This window comes from Hirundo rustica, chromosome 5 (genome assembly GCF_015227805.2).
Source record: "Hirundo rustica isolate bHirRus1 chromosome 5, bHirRus1.pri.v3, whole genome shotgun sequence".
Lineage (NCBI taxonomy): Eukaryota > Metazoa > Chordata > Aves > Passeriformes > Hirundinidae > Hirundo > Hirundo rustica.
This window is the reverse complement of record NC_053454.1, coordinates 22864413-22886820: the sequence shown is the minus strand read 5'-3', so window position 1 is coordinate 22886820 and position 22408 is coordinate 22864413. Positions and strand designations below refer to the sequence as shown.

The 22408-nt window shown below is 38.9% G+C and overlaps 1 protein-coding gene across 3 annotated transcripts in view; it reads right to left on the bottom strand.

The window, feature by feature from the left end:
- The window catches only part of UBE2K (ubiquitin conjugating enzyme E2 K), a 45225-nt gene extending 30124 nt beyond the window's left edge, over window positions 1–15101 (bottom strand). Inside the window, exon 1 of one of the 3 annotated variants that reach the window (XM_058420643.1) lies at window positions 14988–15101. Coding sequence is in view for 2 of the 3 variants with exons in the window: in XM_040064211.2 (XP_039920145.1) it covers window positions 14424–14486 (63 nt within the window). In the remaining variant the exon portion in view is untranslated. Of the gene's footprint in view, window positions 1–13733; window positions 13813–14423; window positions 14589–14987 lie in introns of those variants that run through there. The other 2 variants (XM_040064211.2, XM_040064212.2) reach the window with 2 other exon arrangements.
- Between the last annotated feature and the right edge of the window lie 7307 nt (window positions 15102–22408).

Sequence of the window (22408 nt, the reverse complement as noted above, 5' to 3'; positions counted from 1 at the left end):
ACTAAAAGCTTTATCTCTAAAAAGAAACCCAAAGGGAGCAATCCTTCATCAAGTGTCGTTCTGTGAGCATCTTCCAAAGATAGGACACCCAATGACATTTATCACAGTAACAAAATATTATTATCAAAATAATATTTTGACTTGTCTTCACCTGCTTCCTCTTAAAAAAAATAATCCAGATTTATACTCCCTAGTTTTATATTTGAGTAACTTCCTTGCAAAGAACACACAATGCACTCCAGCAGAAAATTTGAAGACTAAGGTCTGCCACTGCGAAAGCTTCAACACACATCTTTATCGCTGCCATTCGGGACGGCTCAAATAACGATGCATAGAACTCCGGTTTCTTCAGATGGCATTACAGCAAAGGTTTATTGGAGACAAGCTCTTTGATACAGTGTTTTGGTACAATGAATATTACTTGGTTGTTTCAGACCAATGCCTCTCAGTAAACATCTTTACCATAAACAAGTTGGAAAAACACCAGGTGTCAGGAACAAGATCTATAAGGATTGTTTTGGATTCCTCCTTATGATTTCCCAGGCCCAAGTGAGAGAGTTACATGCCTGGCTTTTCCCACAGGCTTCAAGCTACTGCCTGGAGCCTAAAATCTAATTTCTGACCACTGTCAGTTCCCACATGCCTTCACTTCTAAAATGACACCATAGGTTTTAGCTTTCATATTTTCCAGATTCTGTACTGCATTAGTATGTGACTCTGAAGTTCATATAAAGTGTTAGCAAGTTCTCCTCACAGTTTAGTTAGACAATCCTTTTTCAGCCGAGAACCAAGGACATTGCTGCAGCTTCAGGCCCAAGAAGTATAAAAACCAGCAAATTGAGGAGAGCTATCTGGGAGGATGGGACTTCACAACCTGAACCTGTAACTGGACAATTGACCCCAACATGTAAATGGGCCAAAACTTTTAAAAGTGTGAGAATGTGTGATCTGTTGTCCATCTTGGGTCTAGCCTCAGCCAGGCTCTTGTACTGCCCAAAGTGTACTCTTTGAAGGCTTTTTTTAATAAATATCTACTTCATTCCTTTAACATTGTCTAGCCTCTGTTCTGGGTAGCCTCAAAAGACATCACTAAAATCATTTTAGAGAGCAGTTCTGGACTCCATAATATTACTCTCAGTGACAATAAGCTCCTCTCCTTATTCACCATAGTCTACAGGCTTCAGTAAGGAGGGGCATGTCTGCATTCTGCAGTAAATCCAATCTTTCTCCTGAGCCTTCCTTGCCATTTCCTTCTCTCTTTATTCAACCTGCCTTTAAAAACATCTTCCATTTCTTCATGGCCTATTATCCTCTTCACTAGTCCAGCACCTCTACTCTTAAATATCCAAAGTTTTCCTTTATATGTAAACAGACAAAACCATTACACATCAACACAAAAGAGCATACTAAGACAAGTTATTAAAAATTGCATGGTTCTTCTTCATTTTATTTCTCACAAACAAAATACTATTTACTATATTTACTAAAAACAGAAAAAAAAAATATTCAAAGCTTGATCCTGAGATAAGTCTACTTCATAAAGACTGAAGAAGAGCAAATTGCTTTTTTTACAAATAGGAATTACAAGTACATCAGGAATTACAAGCCTCCAAATTCTTCAGTTATTTTGATAAGGAGACTACCAGAGAGTCAGTCTCAAGCAATCAGCATAAAAATGCCCATTATCAGAGCTGGTGATGTATGGACAGATGCTAATAGGTTGAACTTTCATTTAAAAATGAAAGAATAAGATGTTTCTATTAATCTGTCTTTAATTACATAGCCAACAATCTTGACATGTGTTGAACTCTCTTGAGTAAAAGCAAAAAAAAACCCAAACAAACCAACCCAAACTCCAAATAAATCCTTCACATTTCCATGCCAGCTACAGCTACCAAACATCTTTAACTTAATACTGAATGATGAAGACATACAAAAAAATGTTTTGAGTGAAGTTTTCCTAGAACCAGCCAACTCTACTTACTCCCCCCATGACAACATCTTCACATTAGATCTTTAATCCCTGTATAATAAATCACTCTGCAGAAAAATAAATGCATTCATTAGCAAACATACTATGTTTTTAACTATTGGTGTCAAAACTAAAAAAGGAAATCATGTTTATTAGCAATATTAATAACTTCAGCATGTTATTTTAAAAATAATAGTGTCAAATGGAATTATTATTTGCATGCTCTAGGTCTGTCTATCTCTCCTTACATATTCAGACACCATGTGTAAATTCCCATCAAGTATCTTTGGGTATAAAGGCCAAGGTGGTAAATAGGATTTATAAATACAATAAACAGCACGCACAAAACCACCTTAAACAAAGTTAGATCTGGAATTTAAAACCCAATGGCTACTTCTGAATTACATTGTATGGGGGAAAAAAACCCCTCCAACAACAACAAAAACAACAAACTAACAAAACCAAACAAAATCACAAAATCCCACTATTCCATACAGGAATTAATTACCTAGAGTCTGTGATTTTATCGGTCTTAAAAAATTACTTTCTTCTATCTCAAGGGGAATATACTCTATATTAGATAAAGTACTATTATTTTTTGTTAATTTACTTTGTTTTACCAAACATAACTCATAGAAAACTCTAGAATAAATGTGTGTGTGTGTGTGTGTGTATATATATATATATATAAAGAAAACAAAACCAGAAAAAACTACTTTGAAAAGACACACACACGTGATTAGTGATGCATATAAACACTGCACTAAAACCAGCTACATATTAAAACTCTGTAATCATTCAGGGCTTTAAGACTACCCCCCTGCACATTAAGAAAGAGTTTTAAGTAAGTGACAAAAATCTTAAAGAATGTACACGCAAAAACTTGAGCAAAGATTAAGGAACAAACTTTAAAAATTTCTCTGCAATCTTCTCAACCCAAGACAACATTTGTGAAAGACGTTTTGTACTTGCAAAATGTTTTCAATCACTAATTGCTTCTCCAATCACAGAAACAAAACAAAATTACTTCTTTGTCTTTCAGACAGGATTTTAAAATTATTGATTAATCTATGAGGTAAATTGGCAATAACCACTTTTGAACCTAATCTAATAAAAAAAAAATCTAATAAAAAAATTACTTCTTTATTACAGCCATGACTTACAAAGGTGAAGTAGGTACTTTTGGACATCCAAACATTTTATACTGACATTATAAGGTTCAATATTTAATAAGCCAAATTAAGTAAGAAATCCTTTACCCTACTCTGAAGCCATGCTAGCAAAATTAAACTGTGATACTATAAAGTTACTAGAGGCTTATAAACTCTTTATCTTCCTATCCATTTTATATTCTAACATAACAGTCATCTTCTGCATCAAAATCTGGCATGAACATATCTCATCAGATTTACAGAAAAAGATCACCTGACTATTCCAGTGAAATCCAGAACGCAATTTTTGCACAAGGCCATAAGTACTCCAAGTCAACTTGTACTGAGCAAAAGACTCCAATATTTCAGTAGCAGTTTACTCCATTAAAGAATTATTTAAATGAATTTTAAAATACAGCCAAGTTCATTCTTCTCCTATTTATCAACTCTTTGTAAATCTGTGGAAAAATATTCAAAGTATTTTTGTTTTGTAATATTTATCTTGTTATTTTCTTGTGCTCTTTTGCTAAGGTACCATTCTCAATTTAGTCCAAATGGTTCAGGTCTCCCTCTTTCATGGATATGCCAGAAAGGAAGATTCCTAATAAAGGCTCACCTCTCCAGCTGCTGTCTAACAAGTCAATATCAGCCTCTCACCCTTCTTTTCAAACTCTCTCCCTTCTTAACTCCCTTGCTACCCCAGAGCAAGTACACTGCATCCACTCAGTTCACTCTTTCACAAGAAATGGAAAAACGTAAAAAAGGCAGGAGGTATCGCTCAACTAGGAAGCAAAGTGCAGTGCACTGCGCTGCTGCAAAATGGTAAATTCAACTTTAAAAAAAAAAAAATTATAATCCCACTGCCATCTCCTCAAAGAGCTACCAAAGCAAAAGGGAATACTTCAGTACTTCCAAAACATTCCTTCAGACTCACTCCAGCTTAAACGCCAAAATCAAGTGCATATCCTGAGCTTGTTATTATTAAGGGAAGCAGAAATGCCACGTAATTACCACAGAGCTATGAGGTACACGCTGCACTACCAGCTGAGATCAGCAGATCCCAGCTGCATTCTAGGGCAAGCACCTGCCGACCTTCAAAGCACAGAGTGAACCAATCCAGTCTGGGGCAGGGCAAGGAGGAAAGAGGAAACACTTCCCTCTAAAGCACATTAAAGAGCAGTTTTCTAGATAAGAAATATTCAATACCAGCAAATGCATTTCCTTAAAATGCTCCCATGTTCTTTAAAGTTCTACCATATTTCACATTCTGTTTCATCCCCCTGTATTAACATAACATTTTCTAGAGTTACATCTGCTCTAGTAAAACTAGCTGACATGGTATCTACATACTGCGTGTTTCATTTACTGATCAAAATACTATGTTACTAATAAGTAACTTGTATTTTAATGTATCTAAGGAGATACAAGTATGAATGCAGCATGAGTTCTGTATTAGTGGTGGTTAGTCTAGAATTTTTGTATTTATGATAATTTTACTTATTAAATCCATCTTGTTAAAACATTTCATTAACCAATCAAGAGATTAAATCTGTACCAACCTTAAAATTTTGTGTTACACATTTACATACAAGATCAATACTGAGGGATATTCTCTTCCTCTCAGAACACAAAATATCTCAAATATTAAAACCATCTTCGTTTTGCAAGAGGTAGACCTGGAGCACCACAAAGCTTTTGTGGATTTTTTCTTTTAATTTAAGGTAGGTAAACACCCACTCCTGCTAATGTTCAGCTGTTAAAACACAATCAATCTACCAAAACACAAAAGAGACTGTACTTCAACAGCACCTTAAACCAGCCTAACAGTGGCCAAGGCCTTACTTCCCTTAGATCATAGAACTAAGGTAAAGGGTAAGATTCTGCGTAAGCATTCACACAACCGCACAGCAAACATCTGAAATAAACACGTATTAGCAAGACATATCTCTCATTTTAACCCAACCTGATTTGATTCATCACAAACACTGCAAGTAAGAGAAGGAGCACAAAAGCAGGAAGAAGACATGAGTCTGGAAGAGGAATGTGACACTGCTTCCTGGGACTGCCTTAGGACAAGTTAAAAAAATTCTGAAACTTCAGCCCTAGTGCGTGTCTAAACTATTCCTGACAAAACCGTGGCATCAGCCACGGAAACTAGAGGTGTAACTGACACGGCTCTCCTGGCAGAAGCCCTAAGCGCAGGTTCACAGTCACAGCTTGTCTCACTAAGAGCTACTGTGGTTAAACTGGCAAAGCCGTGCTATGAAAGGTGTGTAAATAACTGCATACATCCTCTCCTGAACCACTCTAAGGGCCCCTGCACAGGCCATGTCGAGCTATGCAAGATACTTACAGTACCTCGGAGCTAAGTCACGCGCAAGAGTTACCCAAAACGTGATCTGAGCCCACTAGATACACGACATCAGTGTGGTATAGTGCAAAGGACCCCTGTTCCCTTCAGGAAAGTAAGAGGGGGAAGAAAAGATGTGGTTTTCCCATCTTTTTATGCATAGTTCTGGTCTTGGTGTACAACTGAAATACCCTGCAGATAAAGCATGCTTTAATAATAATTTTGAACCATCCTTTGAATTAGTCATTTTCTGAACATATAAAACCATTTGATGCAGACTCTGCAGTCAATTCTGTGCATCTACCCTACTTAGGTTAGCAATTCCACATATAAAAGAATCGCAGGATTCAGTTAACTTTGAATTGATTATGCTAATTCGCTCAGAGTCTCAGAGCTTGAAGACCTGTGAAAATAGCTCAGTTTTCCTGTATTAGCTTCCCACATGGACACCCTTATTCTAAAGTGGATTACCTAAACACCATGAAGGCTCTAAGAGCTTACACAAAGGGGGAAAATACAACACAGCTACCATGATTTCCATTCATGTACACTACCTTTCATTTCATCATAACCTCCTGTACTTTAACACACTCTAACACAGCAAAAACTCAAAAATACTTTCTCACAGTTCCTTTTCAGCTAAAAATAAAAAGTGAAGTACTTTCAGCTTGAGCTAAAATACCTGTTTAAGTAAAATATGGACTAATGTATTTGTGGGTTTGAGTTTTTTCCTCCCTTCCTAAAATACTCTATAGACATACTTAGAATCTGAAGACATATTATCTTAAACTTGCGTTTTTTAAAAAATAATTAGATTTACAGTCTTTCATTAGTCTTTCCCAATGAACTGTTGATCATACTGGCTAATAATGAATTAAAATTAGGAAATAATGAACTTCAATTAGTTTCCCATGTATTTTGTGACAAGGTAGACAGGACAGCCCCTATTAGCAATCCAAGAGAAGAACAATACACAGAATGAGCCCAGCTCTCTGACACTGGCATGGCCAAACTGGAGTTATACTGCAGGACTGAATTCTAGCGTCCCATAAACATAACACTGAATGAAGCTTCTTCCGTAGCCATTGACATTCACAGTATCTCCCTCCTGAACAGACACTTGGAAGGATAGATAGGAGCAATCCATGACTTTAGCACAATTCCGTTGCAATATACTAGATTAACAAACACAGATCTGATACTCAAACAAAGTTATTTTTCCTACTCACAGAGATACTTTATTTATGATGCACACACTATTTTATTAAATACTCAGGGCAAGCATATTCAAATTCTCCCACCTCAAATGTTACAAATATTAACAGTGATATAATCTCAAGGGAAAACGCTGGGATACAGAAGTGGACTACATCCAACTCAGAATATTCAATGATCCTGTGAAACATCCTTAGAGTGCCATACAGAATATTATCTGCCAAAATTCCTACTCTTTGCCATAAAATAAGTAAATGTATTCCTTTTCTATACCTAAATTGCAGCAGTTTTACTTGGCTTGTCAAAGACAAAGGCAGCCTGCATCTTAATCGTAAATTTTAACCTAAAGCATTCTCTCAAAATAACAGCAGCAATTATTAGTGTAAAAGTGATATAGTATAATAATGACAACAGTCCTTACTGGGATTATGAAATCTAGGAATCTAGAAATCATTTAATAGGTAAATAATTTAAGAACTACTCAAAGTACCTGCACTAGCTTAATGCAAAATAAAGATCACTGGACTCTTAACCAGCACTTTCTTGCCGTTTACTATGATAAAATGTTAACTTTTTTTAAATCTCATATTACTTAAAGTGAACTAACCTTAGGACTCATACACTTCCTTCCTATTAAAGCCAAACTCCTGGAAACAAGCACAGAAGAATGAAGGCAAGACTGGAATTGGTAAAGGACTGGCTACTTTCTAGTACTGCTTTATGTCCAGAGAGGGTTATTATCAGAGGGTACCATCATCAGCTACAATCTATCCCCTCATCCTAAACTCCTGTAACCAGGGACTGCTCTCTTTCCTCAGGTTTTTATGACGTTATCAAAGACAACCAAATGAGTCTGATTCCAATGCAGACTTAAGTTTTTCCATTTTCCACTTACTCCCAAAATCTTTAGGATTCTGCCAACTGATATGTAGACTCCTCACTACAAATCTAGACCCAACCAGATACATATTAACATTTACAAAGTCACCAACTGAACACAGGAAAAAGCAATAGATCTAGCCTTCTTCGCACAAGTATTCCCACTACCAGTACTTGGCAAACTCATAGGTCTGGTCAAATGATCACTGACATTTTATATTTTAAATCACAGATTTAAGTAATATTCCTAATACTTGTACTGATCAGTATGTACATAAAAAGTTCCTGGTATTATATTCCCGGAATTTGAGAAACAGCTATATGGTTCAGGTAAAGAGGCATTAACTATAAATAACGTAATAATTCTGAAAGATCATCCCAGATGTGAGAATAACACGCAGTTTTCTCACCACTTACAGACAAACTTGTTTGATGGCAAAGACCCACAAATCCATTCTCCATTATTTTCCAGTACAAACTAGAAGATATAGCCAACACACCATAGACAGGATTAAGAAAATCAAAGATGCACAGTAACAGCATTTCACTACTCTTCCTATGCAGTTATAGGAAACAGGTCTAAACCTTGTCTTGCCTAAAACTATAGGCATGGCTAAAAACACAGCAGCCAAAATTATTTTTAGCAATGTACAAAAGATCTCACAAACAACTACTTTAAAGTTAAGATGATCTTCACATTTCAGAGAAATTAAGCTTAAAGAAGTAGTACAAATCTTGTGCTTTGTTCTACTTTCAGGGTTCCAAACCAGAACTCATTCAACATAAAAATCCTGAAAGTTTTGCATCTACCAGAAAAACCCAGCCTCCAAACTGAAAAGGAAGAGGATTCATTACTGTCATACAACAGTGAAAACTTTTAAACAAAAAAGAAATGGTCTGCTTAAAAATTTTTCTATTTGTTTACACGGGAAGGTTTTACCAGATGTGGCAACAGAATTGGAACCCTTTTATGTTTTCTCTGACAAACAGAAACAGTAATTAAAAAACAAACCTACAATAGATTCTGCAATCATGCAGGTAGAGACAGCTGAGTGGATTCTAGTTCCTACCTCCTGCTCAAAGCAGGTCCAATATGAGCAGGTTGGTTCAAGAATTTATTGAGCTTTGAACAACTCCAAGGAGAGATTCTGCAATCTTGCTGATCATGCTGCTTAAATTTTTGACTACTTACCACTATTTTTTTTCCCCAGTGTCTGGTTGGAATTTCCCATCCTCCAGCTTGTGTCTACCACCTCTTATATTCCCATGCACTTCTGAGACATGTCTGGCTCTTCTCAGGAGCCTTTCATTAGGTATTTGTAGATAACAGGAAGATGTCCCTCTCAATAGTTCTCTCAACAACACCAACTCTTTCACCCTCTTCTCACACATCTTGTGCTCCAGTCCCTTAACCACCTTGACAGTTTTCTGTTCAGCTCATTCCAGCATGTATCTGAACACAGACCACCACAAATGTTCTCACAAGCCCAGAACAGAGGTGAAGAATCACTTCTCACAACCTGCTGACTATATTCTTGCTAATGCAACCCAGTATGTGGTTGGACTTCTTTGCCACCATCATCGTGGCGCTTGCTCTTCACTAGGTCATGAAGTTCTTTTCCTGCTAGACTTGTTTCCAGTCAGTATCCCAATTGTACATATGGATGCATGGAGTTACTTCCTCCCAGGTGCAGGACTTGGCACCTACCTCAGCTGAGCTTCAAAAGGTTCCTGCCAGAGCATTCATTTCTTCAACCTACTAAGATCCCTTTTTGCATAGCAGCCCCAAGCTCCAGCTTGCTAAAACTCCCCCTCACACACTTTTTAATTGTATGCAGGCCTTCCAAGAGACTGGTACCAATACAATAATAACACTTACACATTCTTATGTCTACACCTATTTTTTTTATGTCTACATCTATTTTTTACCTATATGCCTTTTAATCAACTAAGCACACTCAAACTTTATTCACACAAACAGCTGTCCTGGTTTTGGCTGGGACAGAGATAATTTTTTTCTTAGTAGCCAGTACAGGGCTGGGGTTTGTATTTAGTCTGAGAATAATGTTGATAACACACTGCTGTTGCTGGGCACAGCTTACTCTAAGTCAAGGACTTTCTATTTAGTTTCCCATGCTCTGCCAGTGAGCACATGCACAGGAAGCCAGGAGGGTGCATGGCCAGGACAGCCAACCCAAACTGGCCAAAGGGATGTTCCATCCCATCGAACATCACATTCACTATAGAAACTGGGGAGATTGGCTGGGAGCTGCTGATTGCTGCTGGGATAGGCTGGGAACACGTGGTGAGCAATTGTACTGGGCATCCCTTGTCTTTCTCCAGTTTTATTCCTCTCCCTCTTTTTGCAATCTCCCTTTTCATTATTATTACTATATTTTATTTTATTTAAATTATTAAACTGCTTTTATCTTAAGATACGGGTTTTACCTTTTTTCCAATTCTCCTCCCTAGCCCATGATGGGGAGTGGGGCATCTGACTGAGCAGCTGCACAGTACTTAGCTGCCCTTGGGATTAAACAATGACAACAATCCTGCTGCACTCACTAAACCTCTACTGACTTCAATGTGACTATTCTCACAATTCAAAAGTTAAGCACATGTATCAGCATAAAATGGATACTGTTTAAAAAACATGTTGCTGACTCAGGAACCATAATAGGAGGCATCTCATTCTTACAGATACCTGCACTGATTCTACATGATAAATAGGAAGAAAAACAAGAATCCTACTAACACTAAAGCACAATTACAACTAGAAGTTTCCACATTAGTGAATTCAGTATCTAGCACCCAAGACTGTCCAAATATAAACAGACTAAAGCAATGAAGTTCTTCTGATCCTAAAGATTAAATATCTATGGTTTTTCCAAACAGCAAGAAATTTTCAGAGGCACTATTTAGTATCTTGTTATATACTGACATAAATCACAAGACCACTACAGGCAATGATAAAAGCCAACACAAGAGCTACTCAATAGGTCTTTACAAGTCTAAGAAAGGCACGGCAGACTGCAGTTATTTTTCCCTTCCCTTTTGCCTGTAAATCTCTGAAACACATAGCAGACTCCAAAACAAACATTCATTTCCTTCTTGGAAATCAAGCCCTTGAAGTTTTTGTGTTGTTAACCTACTATCTTCGCTTGAATGCTGTTTTGGATTCAAGCAAGTTACAAATTTCAACAGCTACTTCAGATATCTGTTCATAAAGATACTCATATTCCATAACTGCAGCTGAGTTTAATTTACTCTCAGCTCTACCTGGATTTACCTGCCATAAATGTCTCTTCGTATTTGTAAGAGAAGAACACTTCATGGTAGATATACCAGCAAGTCTCTTCTTACTGGAAAGAAGCTATGTTTCCCAGTGCATCACCTTTAGTACCACATTAGAGTTTTCACTGCAAAAGGTATCAATTAGTAGAAAACACCTTATATTTCTACATGTTAAGAAAAAGTGGAAGGCATATTAAACACTGAGTCCCTCAGCACTAGCATAGTATAATTTCTTCAAAGTAAACACTGATGCTTGATTAAATTACAATACCTGATCAATTACAACACATCTCAGCATCAGCCTTTAAGTGACCACAAGATCTTTCAATATGTTTCTATTCCTTATTAAATGCCAGGCAAGTTCTCCCTCTCATAAGATAGCTACTTACAAACAGAGAGCAGGTAAGGATTTGGCTACACACTGCAGTATTCCAGTAACTTAATCTAAAAACAGTACCAGCTAACCTTCACTAGAACTTTTTCCTACTTAATAAAAGCAGGATACTATTTTCCTTCCATCTCTTTATTGGTTTCTCCATCATGCTGCAGCTTCATACTTCTGTTCAAAATACATTTTGTAGCACTAGAATTTCAGCCCAAAAAACCCAACAAGATAACAGATTAATGAAATGACAGAACAAGAAAAGAGATAAAGTGGGACATCTGATCCCTTGCCTACACATATTTAACAAGTCAAGTTATTACCTAGACTAACTTAACAACTTCATCTTCATTACAGACACACAATACTTTGCCTACCTTAGAACTGTAAAGCTTTCTCCACACAAAAAAGTAAAAAGTTTAAAAATCGTACCCTAGAGAGCACTTCTGACAAAGAAACCTTAGTTTTATCTATTTAATTCAAATATTTAAGAGATGCAAAGTTACAGGTATCTCTCTTAAATAAACAATACCCTACTTCTTAATATAATGTCACGTTTATAGCAAAACTAGAAATAATAAAGCAAGCAGAGCAGAAGCACTTTTCTCTTCCTCAAGTGTGAAAAGACTTTAAATACTTTTACAAAACACTCAAGAAGTCCCAAACTCAACTCAAAAATATGGAAGATCCTTCATCTCTTATCTGTAAACCAGAGAGCAAGGCAGTATTTCACGTTTCAGTTACTTCCCAGAAATTGTATTCAAGGAAACAGGAAGTGCTAAGTAATATGAAAAGTATATTTAGTATACTAAATAGCAAGGATTCATAGATACTTAACCATAGTAAGGATAAACACACTTTACAGAATTCTTTCTTCATTTGGAATTTAGCACTTCCAACAGATACTTCACATGCAGAAGGAATTAAATGCCATCCAGCTGCTCCCTTTTAAAAACATTCCTGGTTCCACCACTCTATTTTAGCATAAAGGTGAGTAGTGGAAGAAGACAGAGAACAAACTTCCTATGTACTTTTCTCCCTGTGTGCCTATCCCCTTTCTAGGCATTCGTGCTCCTATTACACCCATGAGGAAATGGGAGGGGGGAGAGGGAAAGGGGGAGGAATGACTGCTCTTCAAGTAGTTCAAAGCACTAAATCAAAAATAATTTAAGAACAAATAATGAGAGCCACTTTGCCTTCAGAGAGTGACTTACAAACTTCTAAACAACAAATTTAGCATCACCATTCATTTAAAAGATTTCTTTTTGAAGAAACCAGGTTTAACAATAATTTTAATAAATAATAAGAAAACCTGTTTGTTTTTGTTTTGTGATTCATAGTATTTAGTTGGACCTTCATTCATCATGCCACTTCACATGTTTTCACACTCAGAGATGATGACACTATAGTTTGACTGCCCTGGAATGTACATTTTGTGGTTTTTTTGCTTGCAACTTTGATAACCATTGAGTAACACTAACATTTTGCATTCAAGACATGGGAGCTAGCATAGTTTGTAAACAACAATTTTATACATACTAATATATCAGCATGACACTTATGTAGCTTGCTAACAGCAGAAGAAAAAGAAGTATCAAGAGTCTGCTGTACTAAGATTTTGAAATTCCATTAATTGAATTTCCTAAGAATTATGACCTTTTTTCTGGCTAGCTTTAGGCAGCTCAAAGGTTATTTTATAATAATATCCATTTCCAAAATTCTGTAACTGAGTCCTACAGACAAAACAAACAGAAATAATCAAAAGTGTGCACACCCAAAACCTATATAACTTAACGTGGTTTGTTTTTTGGTTTTTTGGGGGTTTTTTGTTCCCTTAGATAAAACAAAGGGAAAGGGTTTTGAAGCCTTTAGAAAGCACTTCCAAATAGACTTCTTTGTTTCCACAGTATTAGCTGGTTATACAGGGTATGAGGTCTACATTCTCTAGCTTTGGTACAAAGGTATCCACCTAGAAATTTCTCTTGGTTTCCATGCAATTCTGTATTTGCTGTGCAATAGCTTGGCAAAATCAGCCCGGGCTCTAAAGGCAGCTGTAAAACAAGACCCTAACATTTTTCTAGGGACTCGTTCAAGCTGCATAGCAACAATGTTGTTAGCACACAATTTAAAAGTACATCAACTACCGCTAACCGAAACGTGTTTTCCTTAAGCCATTAGTACCTTTCAAAAATTAACCTCTCAATTTTTTCTCTGTGAATATGTCCATATTTCTGAAACACCAGCTTTAAGAGTTACATATTCACATTAATATTTCACAAGGATCTAACCTGCAACATCATCCCAAGTAGGACGACAATGACGACACAACCATTAAAACCTATCTGGCTGACGTCCACTAACTCAGACACAGACACAGCAAAGCCGTACTGATGCAACCCTGCAAACACTGCTATATACCCCCCAAACTGATCAGAACTTCTTTACTGCTGCCCTGAAAGTAGTCAGCCTCTCTTACTGACCAACACATACCTCTGAACATACTGAACAGCAAACGAGGTAACATGACTGAAATAAGTGAGGCTTTAAAAGCATCCATCTGAAGGTGAGTAAGCCTGCAGTGGGATAAAGGAAGTTCTGTATACAGGGAAGCTAAACAGGGGTGTAATAGCAACCGATAAAAAAACCCCGGACATTAAATCGGTACCCTGCAGCCTCTGGCACCGGCCAGCCAAAGGAGTCACCTGAAGGGGACGTGTGGGATCACGTACCCCCGTCTCACCCTCCCCAATCCGCTTCATCCATCCCTCCCGGTGCCGCGCGGCCGGACGCGGGAGGGCGCGTACCGGGGGTCCCCGCGGAGGCCGGCCCGGCCCCACCCGCCCCGCCCCGTGGCCTCCGGCCTGGCGGCGCTCCCGAGCACCGACCGCCGGGAGCCCTCGCCGGGGGCCGGCCCGCCCAACCTCTTCGGGCCCTGCCGCCGCGCTTCCTGCGGCCCCCTCCTCCTCCTCCCAACGGCCGGCGAGCCCCGTCTCCCCGGGAATCGCCATTCCCCTCCCAGATGCGGAGGGACGGGACCACCTCCAGCACGGGGAGGTGGGGCCGAGGGGGGTGCGGGGTCCCCGCGAAGGCCGGCGGGGTGCCCGCACCGTCCCCTGCTGCCCACGCTCACACGGGGGAGGGTGGCGGCGGCGCGCAGGGGGAGGGGGGAAAGGCTCTGACCTCTTCGCTCTTCAGCACCTCCTTGAACTCCCGCTTGATCCTCTGCACCGCGATGTTGGCCATCTCCGCAGCGGGCACCCCTCGCCCCCTCCACCCCGGGCCCAGCGAGCTCCACCGCCGCTCCGCTGGAGAACTCCCGGCCCTACCAAAATGGCGCCCGCGCCGAGCATGCGCGAAAGGGCAGTCGCCGCTGCTCAGGAGGGGCCGCAGGAGCGCGGCCGGAGCGGCACCGGGGCGGCGGTGGGGCCGGGGGGGCCGTGGCTGGACTCTGCCGATGGGGCGGCCGCGGCGGCTGCAGGGTGTAGGCCCTAGGCCGCCTCCTCCCCGCTGGCCCCAAAGGAAGAGGTGCGCTGCCCACCTGCGGAGGCGCAGGGGTTCGCCCCGCCGGCCGCCCACCCGCCCGTCCCGGGGGACACCTGCCCGAACCGTTCCGCCTGTCACGGGCCGGGCGGGTCCGTGGCGAGAGCGTGAGGAGGCACCCCCTCAGGCAGAGCCCCGCCGCGGGCGAGCCCCGGGGCGCAGCTGAGGCCGTTGTGTCGTCATGGCTCCCGCCCGGTCCTCTACCTGCAGCTGGCTGAGCCCTGGGGCACCGGGCCGGCGAACGGGTGAAGGAGCACCCTTGGGAGAGCTGGGCCGCGGTGGCGGGAGAAATGTCTGAGGTGTCGCTGAGGAGACAGCTGGCTCAAGGAGCAGCTGGTATGTGTGCTGGTGAAGCCCCCGAGCGAAAAGAACCAGGGCGCGCTCACATAACTTGAGAATCTGCTCACCCGGGCCTGCAACAGCGGTTCTCATCTGTATTTTTCTATATGCTCGGCAGAGAAAAATGTTATTCCTTACACGTCTTTCTCCCAAACCTGCTCCTCGTCCTCTTCCCCCCTCCCCCTAGAGACACTGGTGCCTCCTCACACGGGACCAGGGGAACTTGCAGGCCCAGAAACAGGTTACTGAATGGGGACAGTGAAAGGACCTGCTTACTTTCGCAGATACTCCTACGATGTTTAAAAAGTAGAGTGAAAGGCAAAGGTCAGCCCTGTCAAATGGGCATTTTATTGCAAAAGCAAACACGGGCACCCACAGATGCTGCTTCAGTTCTGAAATCTGAAATGGGGTAACAGTAACCGTAACTTCTAACCTGAGGTGTATAAAATAAGGTATGCTATCGAAGAACATAGATTTGCAGAGGAGAACATGAGATTGGAGTTTGAACTGTTGTTTATTCAGGAACTAGAGGCTTTCAAGACATTAAGGTTTAAAGAAACATTTTATAGGGCCCCGTTTTAGTGGTGCAATGCAGGACAGCATACAACATAGACATTTATCTCAACAAATGTCAGTAGGGCCGTTATCTGAAGCTGCTGTTCATTTATCTCCATTAGTATATGCAGCTTTTTGACTATTATATACATTATAAAGAAAGTATAGGCCCAAGCAACAACAAAAAAAATCAATAATTTTTTAAAACCTGTCAACTAAATACAGATGCATACAGTTTAATGTGCTTATTCTTCCCCTGTAGTTTGACTGGGAAAAGTTCATTTTTCTGCAAAAAATGTTGTATCATGTGCCTCTGTTCATCAATTTTTTTTTTTCATATGAACACTTTAAAATGTATTACATGATCCAGTTTTTCAGCTGACATTTTCAATACCTTTATGAAAAGGACCATTTTGCAGTAGGCCTGGTTTCTTTTTAATGACTTAATAGTGTGATCTTGGCCCTTCATTTTCAGAATAATTTAGATGTCTGAGTTCCACTGATAGGTCTTAAATTCCTTTTGAGGAGGTAGGCCATGGCTTTTCTGTGCCCTTGGCTCTCACCAACAAAGGATGATAACTCTTTTTTGCTTCTTAGATGAAAGTTAGGTTTATAGCATGCTGAGCAACTATGACTACCACAGTCAAAAATAATAAAGGTAGTACATAAAATCTCTTGCCTAAATCCTTCATATCTTTTCAGAGAGCTCACAGAAAGAAGCTAAGCTTCCAGTATTCAGATTTTGCTCTAGATGGAGTGGAAAACATGACCTTTATCAAGTGTCAAAATCCTTTGTGTTCCTGTAAGTATGCTTTTATGTTAGAGGTAGTAGACATCCAGTAACAGCCATGGTAAAGGGCAATGATTTTGTCTGGTTTGTACTTAGGTTCATTTTCATGTGCTCATTTGGATTACAAATGTCAGAGTCTGTTACTGCAAAAAATGAAATTGGTATGAATTACTGTATCTCTTTTCCTTGGCATACCCCATTCCTTTCCTGTGTCTTTAAACAGGCATGTTTCACTTACCTCACAGCTGTTTCATATTCACCATATACTGTGGTAATTTTCTCTTTGCTGAAAGACAGATATAGAAAGGCTTTTTGGCTGGTGGAATAGAATAGTGGCAAGGATCAAAATCTACATAAAAGTCAGTACCTTACATAAGCAGGATGCTGAGTATCATTTTATAAATCCTATGCTGTTTTATACTTTGTTATAGTTTACTATTTTACAGAAGATTCTACAGGGTTTTAGGGTAAAACAGGACCACAGACTTTGAATAGGTGTTTCGGGGTTTGGGTTTTGGGGAGTGTTGGGCTTGTTTGTTTGTTTGTTGTTGTATTTTTGCTTTGTTAAAAAAAATAATGTTTAGACAAAAGTTGAGAACATAGCCTCTTTGTGTGATTTCAGTGATTTTCATGTTTGACTCCATAATAAATTTTATGGTACGTTGATAATAAAGCCCTGAATTAAGTTCTTATAAGTCTTTTGCCCTTAGAAAAATCCATACACGAAATGTACAACTGTAGTCCATTGAACATAGCTCATTTTTTTTTAAATTTAAAAAATTTGTAGTATATATGATTTCAGGAGATAGCTCTTTCATTGACCCTATCATAATTTTATTGAGCAACTCTTTCAATAGCGGCTTTTACAAACCGGCTGCAGATTAGTTTGTGCTTTTGCCCATTAATGTTGATCGCAACTGATAGAGTGGGAAATACAATTCTAAGTATCTTTGCATTGTTTATTATGCTTGGCATATTGTTTTGAAAGACTTCTGGGGGTGGGAGCAAGAGATATGAAATTCAAACCATGTAAGGTTATTGCAGGGGGAAAGCTGATATGGTCAGTAAGGCCTCAGCCCAAGCTGTCAGTATGGAAAGGCTAACAATATTCGTTAGCCAATGCTAGGCTAACCAAACATCCTAAACACTCTGTCATTTCCCATGTAATGTGGGAAGTACTGTCTATCTGCAACCTAGATACAAGAAAGAGTTCCCCACATTTTCATGGAAAAGTGGCTATGGCTCATGCAAAGTTTATGCACATTGGACTCGCTGTACATCCAATACAGCCCCATGTGCATGGTTCTTCTCTCTCAAACCATGGATGCCCTCAGCCTCAGTGTACTGCCTGGGGACTCCAAGATGCTTATGACAGCACTAAGTATAATTTACTTGCTGTTCTTGAAATTGAGATTCTTGGTGATTTTTTTCTCATTTCCATATTTTCCTAATTTTATTCTTTTCATATCAATAGGACATTTCTCTAGTAAAGTTACTCAGAGAAAATTTGGAATTACTGAGATTATCTCCTGTGATTAGAGGAAAATAACATTTTTTGAAACATTAACTTTGCAGTTGCAGCATTCTATTCCTCTTTTACTGTTTTATGTCTTGCATAACAAAACTACCACCTCCTCATCTTGGCTTCTTTAATTTAGAAAAAATCAAAAATTACAGGGTTGATCTCTGTTTTTTGCTGGAGGATTTCTTATTGGAGAGGAAAGCTGTCTCAAGAGGTACGTATATTGATTTCAATTCCTTTAGAAACAGAGGTTGACCTTTTAGCATTTAAAATTCTTTTTTTATTTATTTATTCGATGAGATATCCATACCAGGATTAACTTTACAGGCTGTGTTAGTATTAGATTATATGCAGTTTGCATTTAAATGCTTGTATGCTCATTTATAATAGTGCTTTATTAAAAAAAAAAAAAAAAAAAAGGCAACAATTAATATTCATATAACTAGGTTATTTTTAAATTTAACCTTATTTATCTGGAAAGTTACACCTACAGCTCTCTTTTTATGATCCCAACTTTTAACAGAGAAATGCAGAAATTGTCTTTTTTATCATCATCATTCAGCACATTTTGGAGACTAAGATTAAATTTAGCCTGCACGTCTATCGTCTGTCATATTGTGTTCCTGTTGTGGCAGTGTCTGGATGATTCAAGTTACTTGTGATTAGCGTTATCATAAAAATAACTAACTGGTCGTGCAAGTTGACCGAGTTGTAAGATGTCATCTTAACTTTCCTGTTCCTCCTATAGGTGCCCATGTCCGGTTGCGTGGCCAGGTGTAAGAGTGCCCTCTCCTGGGTGGAACAGGGCTGTTTGCCTTGCTTTGCTGACTCGGACACCTCTGTTGGGAAGCTTTCCTTGCCTTAAAAAAAGCTCAAGGTACTGTCACTGCCTTGTCCAGCCTTACCTGGAAAGTTGTTGATGAAGAACTTGTAGGAGTTCTGTAGGCAGAAATGCCAAAACCAGTAGAACCAAAATTGTTCGGTGTTCCGGAAGAGAGAGGGGAGGTGCCTGTGCTTACCAAATTATATTTTTCATGTTGTTAGCAGCTGAAATATATATGCATTAAAAGGCACTAAGGGCTCTAACTAAATATTAGAATGATGTGAAGTCACTCAGGTTGAATTCTTATAATGCAATTCACCTAAATTAGTGGAGTTACATCAGAAATCAGTGTATGGTGTCGCAGAGTTTTCATTAAATAATGAATGTGCAGATTTTTTTTGTAGTTTAACAACACCCTATTGTCCTTCACTTGTTAAAGGCTGTTATTAGAAATTGACAGGACACCCTGGACTTTTCATTAATTTGATACTGGTCTGCTAATATCTTCTAAATTAATGTTACATCTGGACCTGGTGCTTCTAGTAGGAAAACCTAGATACAAAGACACCCAATGCTTTTGAGTCTGTTAGCAAAATTACTGGGGTTTTAAGCTTCCACTTTTTTGTGGAGGAGTGATTTTCAACTGATGGTACATACACCTTGGGGTCCCTGAGCCAATTGTGGCTTCATGAAGGAAGAAAAAAAAAAAAAAAAAAAAAAGGGGAAATTAGGTTCAGCTGTGAAATAGTTCTTGTAATTTTGCAGGAGCTCCCAAGTTGATTAATATTCTTGATGATCAGGAATCTACCTTAAAAATTTGGCAGCCACTGATTGACAAGTTGATTACATGGAACTAGAAGCACTTCTTATAAAGAAAAAGGTGCAAAACTGTGCTCCTTTCTTCCTAATACAAAAAGAAGATAGCAGTCTTTCTGAGGATCCTTTCAAATTAGAAGTAAGCTGTGAATACAGAAATAGATTTCACAACCTTAAATGACTTTATTAGTAGTTTTATGAATGTAAGTGCTATAAGGGAAGAGAGGATTTGACCGATGGTATAAAGAACTAGTCACCATGGTATATTGCTGGTATATTGCTGTCCACTCAAAAAAACATTTTCTACCTGGAGTGAAGAATGGGTACCATTTTAAGGATTTTGTATTATCATCTATTAATGGAATAACTTTTAGTACATTATCAAATCTATGTAATTTTATTTAATTAAATATTGTGATCTTTCTTTCATAGAAGGGTACAAATGGGAGTTAGAGCTGCCTAAAAAGGCCAGCTGAACAGCTTTTCCTGGCCAACTAGATATTATATTCTCCTTACAGCCTTAGGATTTGTGACTGAATAGCAATTGCTGTTATTTTAATGACAACAGAGGCTAAAATCAGATCCAGACTGATACTCAGTAAACCTCCATTTCATAAAAGTCATCAGGACTGATGCATATCAGACCTTTTAACTAGAAGCTTAAATTTGTTATTCTGTGCAGTGGTAGCCAGGGAAGTGCCTAAATGCAGCAAGTAAGTAAGAGAAGATAAAATGGCATTAATATTTTGAAGTGATTGTTTGGAGGATGGAGTTAGAGTCTCTCATTAGGAGATTTGAGTTTGGAATTAGAACTGGAGCAGCAAAAAATAGTGAGGCAGTAATTGAATGAATACAGGAATCCAGAATAAATTAAAAATAAACCCACTTTCTTTGGTAGTGGTCTTTATTGCTAAAATATTTTCATATTCCTAACAGTGTAGATAAGCTGACTGCTGGGAAGCTCACTGGTCCAACTGCCAGCATACATATCAAATTTGTGTCTCTGGGATGGTTCCACCTGGCTCCTGTATTTTCCTTTGAGCAGATAGGCAACACTTATTCAGGGAGTTTATATTGCAAACTGATCTGCGTCACTGCCATGTCTTCCTGGGAGAAAAGAGTAAGAGTGGACACCTTTCCTCTCAATGTACATCACTTGAGACATAGAGCCATCAATGCAGGCTGCAGGCAATAGTCTTATGAATAGTCTTATGAGGTGGTCCCACCTCAAAAAAGGTTTCCAGCTACAAGAGAATATGCATTAAAGATGTATGAATAAACACAGTTTGATATAAGAATATGTGCAGTAAAATCAGAAAAATACTACAACCTAAGCCACAGAGACAACATATTCCAGTATATTTTTCATATCAATTGTTAAGAATTCCTTCAATGGTCTCTTTGATTTGGAAAGCATGGGACTTTTTAGGGATCCTGAAAGGTAGGACTAATAATAAAAAAGCAATCTGAAACTCTCGAATTCAGTTATTATTGCTTGATCCAGCAATTTTTGATTCTGAGGCTTTTTGGAAATTGTATCTAGAATTTTAACTTACTTCTAATGATAGCCATTTTGCTAAACTACGGTATAATCTGTTATGATGGGCACCAAATCCACTACTGATGGAAGTCTTTTGGAACTGTCTAAAACAAAAATTTACAAAACACTGAATTTTGTCAGAGATCATCCAGGAAAAGCTCAGCTGTGACAGATGGGTAATTTGTCAGGCTCTGTTGTTGTAAATATGTTGATACCATCCTAAAATAGCTGCATTTTGGAGACTAGATTTTGTACTGGGGAAAAAAAAAAAAAAAAGAAAAAAAAAAAACCCACCAAGTTTTTCTATTGATCTTACCACAGTAGAATAATAATTTACAGTTAAAACCTTAAATCTAAATCCTTAGTCAGTGTCTGCACCACAGTTGTGTAAAAAAAGTTAATTGAACAGGATTTCAAATCACAGAAATCTGTAAGGATCAGTTCAAGAATAGAAGTCAGGACAATCTGGTTTGTTGTTTTCCTACCCTGATTGTCTTCAGTTTGTCCACGTGGCTAGCAAGAAAACAGCACCTGGCAATTTATTAGAGAACATTGAGGATAAAGTCGGGTAAACAAACAAGGCTCAAATAGTGTCCTGTACTGGGTAATGTACAGTTTCCCTGAACACAGCAGGTACAAGCCATTTCTCCGGGCTGTGGATGTCTGCCAGGCACGCAATGTTTCACAGAGCAGTATCTAGAAAAACCCTACTATTCTGTGTGTGTCTTTTCAGTAATAGCATACGCCTTTGTTTAGGTGGAAGATCTAGTTTAGATGTAAGGAGTTTCTTGTCTTGAACATTTTTCTCAAATGAAGGGTAGCAATTATAGCAGTTTCATTGAAGTATAATCCATCTCATAAAATTCCTGTTAACAGCTTTCCCATCTTTCTGACTGTGCAAAAAGATCACATGGTGAATTGGAAGTAGCTTTTAAAGGCAGTATCCTAGACTATATCTTTCTTTCCTCAGAGGTTAGTCATACTGGGAAGTATTTAGTCATGCTGTATGATTGTCTCTTGATTTTGCAGATTCTATCTCTTAGTCCTAGGAATGTTGTGATATTATGCTCTTGGTTCCTTCCCCAAACACAGAGCAGACATAAAAGATATTAACTCTCCCAGCACACATTTTTGTAGGTGCCATACTATCCCTGTATCTTAATATCACTTATTCCAAATAATTTTACTCCCGCGGAAATTGCAGTGAAAGTGCTTTGCAGGTGTATCTACTCCCTCTTGA